Here is a 14,723-nt window from a genome sequence, read left to right as displayed (position 1 = left end):
CAAGAGACCAAAATGACAGACATTAACTACTAGAGGTCACCGTACGGCCTTCAACAATGAGCAAAGCATATGTGTACTCGTTTCTCCAACATTCGATATGTTGGTAGACAGTTCTATTTTTAGCAATGGCGGCCATATTTGTTGGTTGGCCGGGTCACCGGACAAATTTTTTAAACTAGATACCCAACGATGATTATGGCAAAGTTTGGTTCAATTTGGTCCAGTAGTTTCAGAGGAGAAGATTTTTGTCAAAGTTAACGACGACGGACGACGACGACGGACGACGGACGCAAAGTGATGAGAAAAGCTCACTTTGCCCTTCGGGCCAGTTGAGCTAAAAAGTCATTGTGATTCAACAACATCGCTATTATGCAAAATTGTCAACGCTTTTTTATACTAATGGTCAAATACACTTCCTAATTATTTGATGCCTCTGCTGGTGGACTGTTAATCCCCGAGGGTATCACCAGCCCAGTAGCCAGTACTTCGGTACTGGCATGAAAATACGTGTTTTTTGTGTTATTAAAATTTGCTGTTACAAAATGTTAGAAATTGTTATAAATTAAGAAACATATCTACCTCATACAAAGCTCTGATTCCTTTCACAGATTTGGCTATACTTTTTGGACCTTTTGGATTATAGCTCTTCATCTTTTATATGAGCTTTGATTTCAAATATTTTGGCGACGAGCATCACTGGAGAGACATGTATTGTCGAAATGCGCATCTGGTGCAGGAAAATGGTATCGTTAATGTTATTGCAATCGTTATCAAATCTATTTGCTACTCCTTTCAGGTAAAGCTCAATTGGGCAATATCTAATGGACTTTTCATATTATGAATTATTTGATGGTCTTAGATCCATCCAGATTTCAAAACGTGTGGTATGCAGCGTAAATTTAGAAGAAAAATTGAAAATACATGTATACAGCAAATTTTTAATTAGCTTGTTTGTGAGTGTAAAAAGGTATTAATATAAACAGTCAAACAAATTAAAACATTAAACAGGTTAATAGATTCCGAAAAAAATATGCTGTATTTCAATTACAGGATATCATTATATCACATAAACAATCGATCAACACACAATTGGAACTGTATCATTAAGGTACAGTAAATCATGGATGCATCTTATTTGGTTGAGATGGATTTTTTTATTCTTTTCTGTGGTTCTTCCTTCGAGTACAAGTATCGCTCTTCATTCTTTGATGTCATTTTCTTGATGTCCTACATTGAAAAAAATAGAATTAATTACTAAAGACAAAGAAACGCATTGAAATACAAAACAAAACAATGTACAACAATACAAGGTAGATATCAATCTGATTAATTATTTTTGAAACCAAACATACTTTAAAATCAATTTCCATTTTTGGTATAATACTTCAAAAAAGCTTCTTGGTGGTTTTTTTTATTCATTTCTTCTTCTTTGAAACGATCAAAAATTCGATGATATATACTAGTATTTTCTTTTCATTTAAGAAAAATGAGGATACTTGCTTTTGTGTCGCTTTCTCAACTATCTAATCGAAATATTCAGATTAATATTTATACTGAATCGCATCGAATCTTGCGGGCACAGTGTATTTAATCAGTTTGTAATCATTGTTTTCAATTCATCTATTACGTTTATCTACTTAATAGAAAGTGAGAAAAGAAAAGATTCCCAAATATCCTGGATTAATGTCAATGCTCCTGGTTCCAATTGAATAGGGATGTAAACAAGGAATGTGTAAAATATGCTTCAGCTCGGCTTAACATCAGAGAACAACACACAGTACATCAATTGGTCTTCATCGCAGCAAATAAATCTGCACCAAGAGACATACTTCAACTGACTTTTAAGCAATAATATTGATAAGTCTCTCGAGCTATTTGGAAATTCAAATAAGCCGAAAAGGAACAAACACAAACAGAATAGTTATGCACAGTTTTCGATGTTCTTATGTCCTTCAGAGAATATCCGAACTGTATTGCAAGATCCGAAATACTTACTCTAGTCCGCGATCGCTTGGTGGTGAACTCAGGGGAAGAAAAATCGATTTGTATGCAATATAACCATTTGGGTATTTTTGTCTTCCATTTTAAAACAAAATCTTAATTTAATGGCCATATTCTGGATATAGTAAGTGATTTTATTACCTAGCTTAACTATTCATGGTGTGTGTGTTTATTATTGTATGATTTTTTATTTTAAACATTGTCATTTCTGATAATCATATACTCACAGTATTAGTAGAATTGGTAGATAGTTTCGAATCTAAACGGTTTGAATTTTGACGTCTCTGATAATGATTAAAACCTTGCCTAACCTAAACAAAGTATGAAACGGAATTAATTATTTGAAAAGAACGAATAAAAGATTGCAAAGAATTTATATTACATAGTATTACATGAACACATTGAGAAGGAATTATAGTATTTAAAACAACAAACACTACTGGAAGCTCATTATTATTTTTCGATATTTGTTTCTCATTTGATACGCATTGTTTTTCTGTTTGCCTAAACATCCGTTTTAACCTTAACAAATGCATACATGTATATACATTTGTACAGAGGTCATAGGAGTCGAAAATTTAAAATATATTTGTAATTAAGTTCACAAGTTAAAATACAATCTCAGGAATTTCAAAAAGAGCCGAAGGAATTGTATTGTACATTGTGCATGAATTAAACATTCAAATATTTGTTTTTTCCCGTTTCTGTAAAATATACCAATAGGAACATTTGATAATTTAATGGGAATACAATAAAGACATCATGTCATTGTACTATTTTCAATTTAGAATTGTTGTGTTTCACTTTTTGCTAATAAACTTTGTCTACATGACTTTTTTTTATTTCTTTAAACAGTAAATTGTTTTGATGGTGATTAAGATTATATAACAATGTTGACTGCTGTATCGTGTTTACCGATTATATCTGCATGATCTGACTATTTGCTCACACATTGTTTTCAATATAGTGGAATTCAATGCGACTGTCATAAAAGAGAGGTATCTACCAAGCTGTAAAACCAGGTTAAATCCACCATTGTCTACGTAAGAAATCCGTACCAAGTCAGTGTATGACAGTTGTTTTCCATTCGTTAGATGGGTTAACCCTTTCGATTTTGCTATTTTATAAACTTTCTGAATTTCCTTTGTAAGTTTGGTTGTTTTTTATTTTTACTTTTTTTATAGCAATATAATCATACCATAAGATGAAATAATATAAGTAGGTTTGTTTTTATTGCGATTATACCAAATTGGTATATGCTTAAAAAATAAAAGGCTAAATATTGATTTACAATGTGTATTCGTCTTTTAGACTTACACTTACCTGCTTATTTAAGAAACAGTGGAACAAACAAATAAAGAAACCCTGTTTAAAAAGAAATTAATTATAACCACCATTTTCCAATAGACTGGAATAACTACACCAATTCTAATGTTTTAAAGACAGCACAATCCGCGATGCTGACGGTTATACAAAATCAAAAAAGATTGTATGTATAGAGCTATATTTTTTACCATGTCCGATCTTTTAATATTAGCAACAATAGTGTACAGATGTGTAAATCTCATAATCGATTAAGATGATACCAAGTATGGAAACACACAAAAACTGAGGGAATAGCATCAATGCTAAAACGAGCAAGTTAAGGGAGGGTCGATAAAAGTTAAAGAAAAAAAAAAGTAAGAGTCGCAAGTTATATGTGCATCTCCTCATATGTGAATCAACATTCAGTTCAAATGTCACAATCAGGAATAGGACAAGATCTGGAAAAAAACGTAATCTGTTAAATTACACATACACGTACGGCGACTATTTTACAAAATCTTATACTATGAAAACATGTCCCTAGCGAGTTTAGACAGTTGTATCGTATTGCACAGTACATTTGTTATAGTGACTGATAAACTTATGAAGTGTCGATTTATGTCGTTCTTCCTCGTTGTTCAAGAATAATTTTCTTTTTGGTTAAAGAAGTTTCAAAAATATGAATATGAACGAGCATAACGTAACAGTTGATAGTCTGTCAAATGTATTAGAACTGAATTAATAAAAATTGACATAAACAATACTTGTTCAAAGAACCACTTGTAGAACTGTATAAATACCTGGAGAGAGTTGAAAATAGCAAATAGATATTGGAATATGACTAGGTCATCGTTCACCGATAATGCACCAAGCACCCATGTAACTCCAAATAATGGTACAATAACGCAGATACTTTTTAAACCAATCCTAGAGAAGACAAATAAATTGATAACAGAAAAGTGATTTATTGTAAACTAAATGACTAAAAATAATTGTTTATGTTTAAATTACAAACAACTAACTATTAATGTATGTTTTCCTTTGTTATATGGCCCTTTTTAAAGTGTAGAATTCCCACTAACTTCTATTTATTTCTCTACATTTGTAAATGAATTGTACAAAAATGCATAGACAAACTGCGTATTACGAAGAAATTTTGCACTTATAAACTGAACTTATTTCTATATCATATCAAAATGTGTAAAAAAATTTAAAAAAAATAGAAAAAAAGTAATAAACTTACATACCTAGACTTCTCTCTTAGCGTTTTCCCAGCAATCCCTCTACTGGTCATCATTTTATATATCATTATGATAAATATAACAAAGTTAATCTGCATGATACAATAGTTTGAAAATAATAGATAACACAGCTGCTGTTTACTACTTAGTTATGCAAGTCTGACCCATATCTTGTGGTCACGTGTTGCTGGAATGTTTTTTGTTTTTGTTGTTGTTGTTTTTAGATATAGAAATTGACAATAAGGGTCGGTTGATAATAAAAACAAAAAGAATGATACGATATTCCTTTTATAAATTCCTTGATAGAAAATTACAAATTAACGAACCCCACAATGAGTTGATTAATCGTTATGGAATTGCTGTGTCACGGGTGATGAAGTATATATTTCATTGTCGTAACCACAATACTTTCTTTTTGCCTCGGCCGAGATTCATCTCAAAATTTCGAACTAGCTAAGGCGGATGCCACAAGTAAAGCAGGATACCATTCAGAATCACCTGAACTGATCATTTATGGAGGAGTTTTTGTTGGTCAGTGTTGTGTATCTATGTCGAGTTTTGTGAAATTATCTGCTTTCTCTTTTTTCACCGTGTCATTCTCGGTTTCACTTGCTTATACCAAAGATAGATATTTACATTTTGTTTCGTGCTTTTTTACCTCTTTTGTCTTGTTTGTCCGTTATCAAAGCTTAATTTTTGGACATCATTCTATTATGGTAACTTTGTATGTTATACTGTGAAAAAAAAGCTTGCAGATTGAAGGTTCACGTTACGGAAAATGAAATTATCCGTTTGTCTTTATGAGCAAATAGTCAAGAAAAAGTGAGATCTAAGATATTTTCTTCGAATGCTTACCCTTCCGGAGCACCTGAGATCACCCCTAGTTTTTGGTGGGGTTCGTGTTGTTTATTCTGTAGTTTTCTATGTTGTGTCATGTGTACTATTGTTTTCTGTTTGTCTTTTTCATTTTTAGCCATGGCGTTGTCAGTTTGTTTTAGATTTATGAGTTTGACTGTCCCTTTGGTATCTTTCGTCCCTCTTTTAAACTTCCGAGATGCTTCATGTACAATGTATGTAGAACACTCATGCACAATCTCGCCTTTTGACTATAAGTTATTTTAATTTTAGTTGATAATTGTCTCATTGGCAATCATACTACATCTCTTTTTTCTACATGATGATTGTTTTTTTTCTTTTTGTATATTTTTTTTTTTTTTGTGCGTATTGTTATGCGTTTACTTTTCTACATTGGCTAGAGGTATAGGGGGAGGATGGAGATCTCATAAACATGTTTAACCCCGCCGCATTTTTGTGCCTGTCCAAAGTCAGGGGCCTCTGGCCTTTGTTAGTCTTGTGTAATTTTTAATTTTAGTTTCTTTTGTATAATTTGGAATTTAGTATGACCTCCATTATCACTGAACTAGAACTAGTATATATATATTTATTTAGCGACCAGCTGAAGGACGCCTCTGGGTGTTGGAATTTCTCGCTGCATTGAAGACTTATTGATGACCTTCTGCTGTTGTCTATTCTATGGTCGGGTTGGTGTCTCTTTCACATATTCCCCATTTCCATTCTCAATTTGATTGTTAACGAATTTTAATTATTTAAAACAGCAGTTAATTATGGCTACGTTTTAAGCTTTGAAAGATCATAATTAAAAGGCCGATAGTGTTCCAAGCTGCCAGTATTTATTTATTTGCACACGACGCGAAATTCCGTTATACGCACACAAGTGGATGAAAAGACGTTATTATAGGATTATTGGTATTGTTATTATTTGGCTGTTTAAAAAATTCAATTAAAAAGACAAATTTGCAAATTGCAAAATGATAACAATTACCGGAAGTATTAATATATGTTGGTATAATATAATCATTACTACTGAACTCGATTAGCTACATATGCATATCTTTTCTATAATTGACATACGTACCAAAATGACTAGCAATGCCGGTCCAATAAACGCCCAAACAAGGTTAGATTCAAGGGTCAGCCAACAACTGAATGGATAAAACAAAAAATATTATATATTCATATATTTGAATCATGCTGACAATTAATAAGCTTAATCTACTAGGTTGAGGCGTAAGTATGAGTACATATTATGCAGAAGGTGATGTACATATGATTCCATATGTTAGCAGGTTAACTTATTCAATCATTGATATACTATATTTAGAATTTTTACAAATTTGCTCATATGACCAGTATATATTTACTCTTGTATAGTTATAACAAACAATATATACATCATACTACAGTAGAGTCTTTTTAATAAAAAAAAAACCTTTATATTTTGTTTAACTGTTATTTAGAAAGTAATAAAAACATTGAAATACTTTATATATTTCAATTTTTTGTTTAATTGAAAAGAAAATAGCGCGAAAAATAAAGGAAAGGTAACAAGATTTTAAATCATTCATATCAATTCAGCTTTTACTTATTAGATACGCACAACTGTGAGTTACCATAGCCTTTTAACTGTGTCACGCCAGCAGAAATTGCAACAATAATACCAGGTACAACTGAAAATAAATATATTTTTCTTTAAAAGACGCAAGTTCTGTACTCTAGGTACTGTGTCGAGGCTTTTCTAAAAATGTTCAGTGAATGTAAAGAAAGTGTCACGTTTCAAGACACTAAATGTGTTCCACATGCTATACACACATATTGCAGGATGATAATCTAGGCATTTGTTTGTTAATGAAACATATCAAATAAAGTTATCAACGGCGGTTTTTAATTTTGCTACAACATCTTCTAGCAAACGCATGTATAAACAAAGAAGAATGTGAAAAGTATGTTGGAAAAAGTTTTACCCTTTCCGAGTTTTTTTAAATTCATTCGTCTTTATTATTTTGAGTTTGCTCGTTTTTAACTATCGTTAGACAATTATAAAATACGTTTTGTTTGCGTTTTCAAAACATTTTTGTTTAAAAACCGTGTGTCCTTTGACTAATGCTTATAGATTTTCTTTGATCATCTCAACAAGATCGCTTTTCTAGATTGAGCCGTACGTCGAAAGTAAGGAAAGTAATCGAGTTTAGATGACCAATGATAATCTGTTTAATGCTGGTTTTACCTATGACGACATTGATGTTTACATTGAAAGTGACACGTGCGCCCTTTAGTGATATTTTTTACATCACTGTACTGTGCTGAAAAAGGAAATGATTAAAACAGTAAGATCAAAGGAAAATTTTGAAAACTAGCGATAATTTTAGATATCTGCTTTATCTCTTACAAAACAAAATGTCTGCATGTTACAATACTCATATGTTTCATATAAAATTAATTCCACGCAGCTGTTTAACATAAAAAGAAAATTAAATATCTTTGATATATGCATGTCACTATGATAAATCGTAAAGGAATGGGCCGAAAGTCAAGAGTAGCCAATGTCTATGATAACCGTTCCTCTAAAAACGACACTCACCCCAGCAAAGAGGTAACAACCAATGTACAATAGATCTCGTAGAAAAAACAATGACAACCATTCTCACAATTTGAATTCCTTCCGCTAGCATCAAACAAAAGTCTGTTAAGAACATATAGTGTAAACCAACTGCGATCGCTGTACATACTTCCTTTAAATGAGATAGATCAAATACAATTGCATATTTCACATGGAACTCGTTTATTTTTTATTGTACTTCACGTTTTAAGTCTTACGTTATTCATACAAAACTGTACATCTGTTTGACGTCAGTGAAAAATTTTGGTTGAATATCAAAATTTATGACAAACGCGATGATTTTAATTTTCCTATAGTCAACTTTCCATTTCTGTGTAGCAACATCCCAGCGGCACCAGCATATGGAGTATAAGTGTCTCAATTGATACGTTACTCTAGCTCAAAGTTCGTTGATTTTGTTGAACGAGGAATACTACTTTCTCAAAAGTTGCCAAGACAGTGCTATGCATCAATCAAATTAAGGTCATCACTCAAAAAATTTTACGGTCGCCATCATGAGCTGATTGGCCATTATAACAAAAGTGTATCAGAAATAATATTTGATATTCTTCCTCAGTCATAATAACCTTCCATCATTACCGAACTGAACAAATAAATAACACGACGGGTGACGTATACGGTACAGGAAATGCTTACCCTTCCGGAGCACCTGATTTCACTCCCGGTTTTTAGTGGAATTCGTGTTGTTTCTTATTTATTATTTATTACTGTTGATGTAAATGTCCCTTGGTTTTGTGAGTCTTTGTTTACTCTTTGGTTTAATTGTTATTGTCTGTTCCTTTCTTTGAATTACTTAATTAAGTTTTATTCCCCAAAGAATTTCTTAAGGAAAATGCCACAAAATCACATGTTTTTTCTAATTCAACCCATATGCGCTATTAAGTTATTATATTTTTTTCATTTTCTTGATCCTGTTGGTGTTAATCTTCTGCAGTTATGATTTATAGTTATCAAAGGTACCAGGATTCTAATTTAGTACGCCAGACGCTTGTTTCGTCTACATAAGACTCATCAGTGACGCTCATATCAAAATATTTAAAAAGCCAAACAAGAACAAAGTTGAAAAGCATTGAGGATCCAAAATTCCAAAATGTTGTGCCAAATACGGCTAAGGTAATCTATGTCTGGGATAAGAAAATCCTTAGTTTTTCGAAAAATTCAAAGTTTTGTAAACAGGATATTCTCTAGTGTACTATGCCACACCAAAACATATGTACTTCGTGAAAAGTCTTATGAACGAACAGAAATCGTAAATTTATGATTATTGTGTTGTGCTGTTTTTCGATTGTATTTCTTAATTATTCAATTCGCCGAATAACTAGTTTTCAAATATATTAGGTCCGAGACTCCCTTGATTTTCGTTGTTCACGAAGATAGTCCCTAGTGTTGACAGTGGGTTACTTGCCATTAATTTTTATACCCCTTCCAAATTTACTTCTCCATGTTTAATGCCTCAAATTGCAAGGAGGGGGTGAAATTACACTGTAAACCAATTTGAGTCCAGAATTGTAAAGGAAAGTAGTAATTTGTCCAGCTGAAAAAGGTTAAAAATTAGCACTTCGGAAGCTGTACAAAGATTTCAAGACGCCCCAAACATAAAATTGTCCATATTTTGAGTTAGAGCCGATAAAGTTTTCTAAAATTTTGATATAATTTGTCCCAAAAGTAGTACAACACACTGTAAAAATTTCTTTGAGAAAGCGCAGGTGGGATTTTTTTTTTATTTTATTTATGTTCTAAAAGAAATGCAGTACGAATAGTTGTGGTCTCGGACCATAGACATGGTAAAGGTCGCGAATTTTGAATAATAAATAAATAAATTTTATTATTGCACTAAGCATTCACATTGATGACTCTCAGTTTTGCCTATTTTGGTATGGATTGTGTTATTCTGGAATATGTCAAGTAATTCAAGTAAATCAATGAGGTTTTTTTCTAGTTCCAGATCATGGTTATTTCAACCCAACCCTTTAAAAAGAAATATGAATGATAGGTTCATGTTGAGCATACTAAATTTTGGGACAAATTGTCGAAACTGTAAATGTGAAATACTTTCAATGTATAAACAAAATAATTACATCATGAACATGTATATAAACTACAAAGAGAAATGTTGTCGTTTTTGTTCTTACCTTGATTTCTGTCCGTGTTAAACCAACAAGGAATAGGGAATAAGACAGAATTAAAGCCACACATAAATTCATTAATATTTTTGTTCTATCATTTTTTACATATCTACAAAAAAAAACAGATGTAATAACAGTCGGTGGATTTTTTTTTTTCGCGGAATGCAAAATTTCTGCTTATTATTTGTGTTTGCTTTTTTAAACTACTTTTGGTTTCACTCGTGCAATTGGCACTTGAAAAAAGTATTTCGTGACATAACTTTAACATAATTATTTCAATGTTTTTAAATTGAAAGATCTAACAAGTTCTACATTGCCGAAAATTCAATACTGATCAGATCATTCCCTTAAAGACAATTGATAACTGAATTGACCGCATTATTAAAGCCACTTTTTTATTTTCATTGTTATGAGGAACATTGACTGAAGTTTACATTGAATGAATTTATCAGTCACCATGAGATATATTTTCGCGGTCTTAGATATCGAGATTCCAGTAAAGCCTGTCAGTTGTAGGTTATATAATTTAAATACAAAGTCAGAAATCAGTTTCTCATCCACATCGTATTTATTTTCTATCTCGCGAATCGCCAGTTTCAAAATATGTTGCCAAGCATGCCTAATATCCGAGAATGTAACTTGATAGCTATTGTTTCAAAAAATATAACACAAGCATGAAAAGGAATTTGTGCAATTGCTCTAAAATGAAAATTCTTAAATTGCAAATATAGATAAAAATTAGAGCAACTTAAGATGTCCGACAAGCTTTGTCATTAAAATAAAGAAACCAAGAGGCAATATTTTAAAATATAAAGACAAAAAAAAGAGTATTTATAAAGAAAGAAAAAGTACAAGAACTGATATTAGATGGATTATTTAAATCAATCTGGTATTATCACCTTTAAATCCTTACAGTCAACATGTAAAGGTTGATTAGAACAGTGAACTTTTTGCTCTTACCAGATTTTAACTTACCCCCAAAGTGCATAATGAATGATAATTGTAATAACCAGAAACAAAATGGATACTCCACATCCTATGGCTGATATAAGGCTCAATGCAAAGGTGTGAGACAAAGGCTGGAAAATAGAAAAATATCAAATCAACGGTAATATAATTCTGCATTTGATGTATGTGAACGAAACGAAATGTGAGGCATAAAAAGCGAGGAGATGAGCATCAACGCAATGATATTAAAACAAAGTCATATGGATATGGTAACATACAATATGAACAATCCTTTCCTAAAAATTGTTAAAAATTATTCCAAACTCTGATATAGGTATTTGGAGATTTGGTTTGACTATCCATCCAAGTTCCGGTAACGTGGTAGATTGCACCCATATGTCACCGAATGGCCTTCAACAATGAGTACAACCGTATATGAAGCAATAAAAACTCCGAAAGACAAATTGTAAAACAAGAAAAACAAATCTTTAGAACTTAGGTGGATAGTTGTCATTGCCACCTCTCCTTATTTCATTTTGACGATTTGACAAAAAGTAATGAAAAACTAATACACCAGACAGGCTATAGGTTTTCAACCCAAAGCATTTCAACTTTGTATTTGATTTTGCATTCTATACATTTTGGTTGAGTGCCACTGATACGTGCATTTATTGTATCAAATCATATATTGTTATAAGCCTGCGGTATATATAATGAATTTGGTTTTATCAATAGATTGTTGTGTAAACAATATTTCAAAGGTCTAATCAAACACTAAAAAGATTGGCATCAGCACTTTACAATCCAATTATAAGACACATTTCGAGTTACTATAAGGTAGATACTGACCAATAGTTTTGCTACAGATCTAATGCTTACTACAGTTTATAGAGGCTATCCAGCTTGACTAACTTGTTAAAGGAGAACGTATCTTTTAGTCGTAAATTACCTTTGGTTATTTCTAAAAGAACACCAGGGAATACACAACTTTTTCATGTGCAACATACATCTGTACTACAAAGTGGTTACTATTATGACGCTAGATAAAACATTTGTATGCTAGATGAGCAATGTGACCTGAAGCTTGTTGATTACAAAAAGAAAGACATAAAAGATTGTTAAAAATCAAAATGGACACTTCCGAGTGGATAAGAGTCTAAATGATTGTTATGTTACTTATTTGCGTAGAAAAAAAAATTCCACTTATCTGCAATGCTACAATTTCAGTAGGACATAGTGGTAATAGAGCAATCTTAAAACCTTTTTAGTGTACAAATGTGTTCATTGTAGATTTAGATAAAGGTAATTTTTAAATTGTCAAATGTTCAAGGCTATGCTTTCATGCTGCTTCTCATAAAATGTCTTCGGTAGTAAATCATTTACCAGGCTTATAACAGGTGATTCAAATTGCAATTAAATTGTCATGTTTAATGATCTGCAAAAGTGGAGTGAAACCTTTTAAAAAGGTCACGACTATATAAACAAAGTACTTTGAACTTGTTTACTGATATTTGTTTAAATACAAAGGTGAAATGATATCAAACAACACATTAAAATAAGTAACTTTGGCATCTGTATTTAATTACAACGTATACTGTCTTTAGAATATACTAAAATGATTGTAACTAAAAATTGTAAATGTGTATTAAAGATTTATTCCTATACTATGGTATAGGTTATGGGAATAAACAAATCAACATACTGTTCTTCCTGGGCTCATCAGTACTGCGAAATTTGTGGTGTGATTATATTCACATATGGTATAAGAATCTGTTGATTCTACAAGTCGTGAACCAAAGATAGACCATGCTCCGTTTACTGTATTCCTACAAAACATTTGATATCGTTGTTATTGGGAGTCGTAATCTAACTTATGGAAAAAAACTTATCTATAGTGTTCCTCCACAGGCTTTAATTGTATTATACAAACTTTAAACGTTTTAAATCTGTATATGGACATTTTTTCGTGGAAATGTTATACATGAAAAATTAAGTATCTTATACTTTTTTTTAAATTGAATTTAATGAGATGCTCAAGCAATGTGCAAATTTTAAGAGAGGAATGTAATACAAATATGAAAATGATGTGCTTGGCTTTATAACAATTTTGATCTGAGTGTCACTGATGTAGATGAAACGCGCATCTGGCGTATTAGATTATAATATTGGTATCTTTGATAACTATTATCTGTTTTTATCGAATCTTGTTGTCTGATTTTGTTTTTATTTTTTTAGTCTATCATATACGGGACAATAACTCAGATAGTATAGCTTTTATAAAAACATATATTTTGAATTGGGGTTTTTTTTCTATGCATAATTATTACCAAATTTGATAAATTAGGACAACGAACCTGTAGCTATTTAAATCCAATTACCCATACTTTTTAATGTATGCATAAAAGCATGTTATGAGCTATATTTTCAAATTGTCAAATTATCAAACATTTTATGGATTTAAGTTTAGACCTCAATTTTTTTGAGTGGTTGAAAAGAATGATATTCTGCTCAGTTTCTATTACACGAACACATAAATCTTTATACTTACGAAATACCGAAATCCCAAAATCCACAAAAAGGTCTGGAGTATTTTTCCTTGCAAAATAAAGTATCAAAAATGAACCAAGATTCCTGATGATAATTTCAGCAATTTAATATGTATATTTGTTTCAATTCAACGATCCACTGAACTTTGTGTTCAGCTTCAACTTTGACATCATACTTTCTTATTAAAAAACATTTCGTAGAAAAAACACACCTATACGCGCATCGCTGGTCTGTTGTTGTAGACAAAATGCGCGTTCAGACTTATGATTTAAAATGATGAGCCTGCAAAGCCTGATATCTTTCACGAGTACGACTATTTACAAAACTAAGCAAATGCACATGGCATGTTAAAATGACTAATAGTATGTGTGTTTAGTGTGTCCTCATATGTGTATTGAAGACTTAAAGCATTAATAACATTATTTGCAATTAAAATTCAAACTCCCAGTTTTGACCAAACAATGCATAAGGAGGATTAGGTTTTTTTTACATTTTGATGTTTTTTGTCATATAATTTCTCTACTTCTCAAGTATTTAAACATCCTTTTAAGACTGTTCGTTCCTACATTGAAGTCATTCAATGTAAATCCCCAAAACGCTTTTGAAACATTAAATTCATAAAGTGTTACTTTTATAAAAACTAATCATCAAATTGCGTAATGATATATTCCACTTGACGGAGCACTCAAATTTGATTGAACCTGTACTAAAGTAACACAATTGATGCATGTAAGAAAACAAACAAAAACCAAGCGTAAATGAACTGTGTTACTCTGTCAAAGCTGTTTGTAACTAATCGTATTTTGTGAATTCCAGCAGTTTACGAAGAAAAAAAGAAAAATCTAATTTTTTTTATTCGAAATTAACACAACTTACTAATAAGTTATCAAATTTTATAATCAAGGTATGATCTGAAGAAGCTGTTGATTCGATTGTAAAATCAGTTATGATAGAATTTACATCATAGCTTTCATTAAAGGACTGCAATTCCCTGTAAATGCAAACATATTAATAATACTTTAAAATAACAATAACGTTTGTTCCTAGTATTGCCATTCTTTAAACATACGAACTCGA

At 31.4% G+C, this 14,723-nt stretch overlaps 1 protein-coding gene across 1 annotated transcript; it reads right to left on the bottom strand.

Moving 5' to 3' along the window:
* Positions 1 to 952: 952 nt before the first annotated feature.
* Positions 953 to 14,632, bottom strand: LOC139523599 (adhesion G protein-coupled receptor B1-like). The gene is made up of 13 exons (XM_071317737.1): positions 14,523 to 14,632; positions 13,648 to 13,694; positions 12,802 to 12,925; positions 11,127 to 11,230; positions 10,158 to 10,260; positions 7,987 to 8,137; positions 7,006 to 7,075; positions 6,484 to 6,550; positions 4,554 to 4,639; positions 4,107 to 4,233; positions 3,325 to 3,366; positions 2,229 to 2,312; positions 953 to 1,227 (listed from the first exon to the last, which is right to left on the bottom strand). The coding sequence occupies exons 3-13, from the start codon at positions 12,817 to 12,819 to the stop codon at positions 1,132 to 1,134; spliced, it is 948 nt and encodes a 315-aa protein (XP_071173838.1). The 5' UTR covers positions 12,820 to 12,925; positions 13,648 to 13,694; positions 14,523 to 14,632; the 3' UTR covers positions 953 to 1,131.
* Positions 14,633 to 14,723: the final 91 nt, after the last annotated feature.

Source organism: Mytilus edulis, chromosome 5, assembly GCF_963676685.1.
Source record: "Mytilus edulis chromosome 5, xbMytEdul2.2, whole genome shotgun sequence".
Lineage (NCBI taxonomy): Eukaryota > Metazoa > Mollusca > Bivalvia > Mytilida > Mytilidae > Mytilus > Mytilus edulis.
The sequence above is the reverse complement of the archived record's forward strand: the minus strand, read 5'-3'. Positions and strand labels throughout refer to the sequence as shown.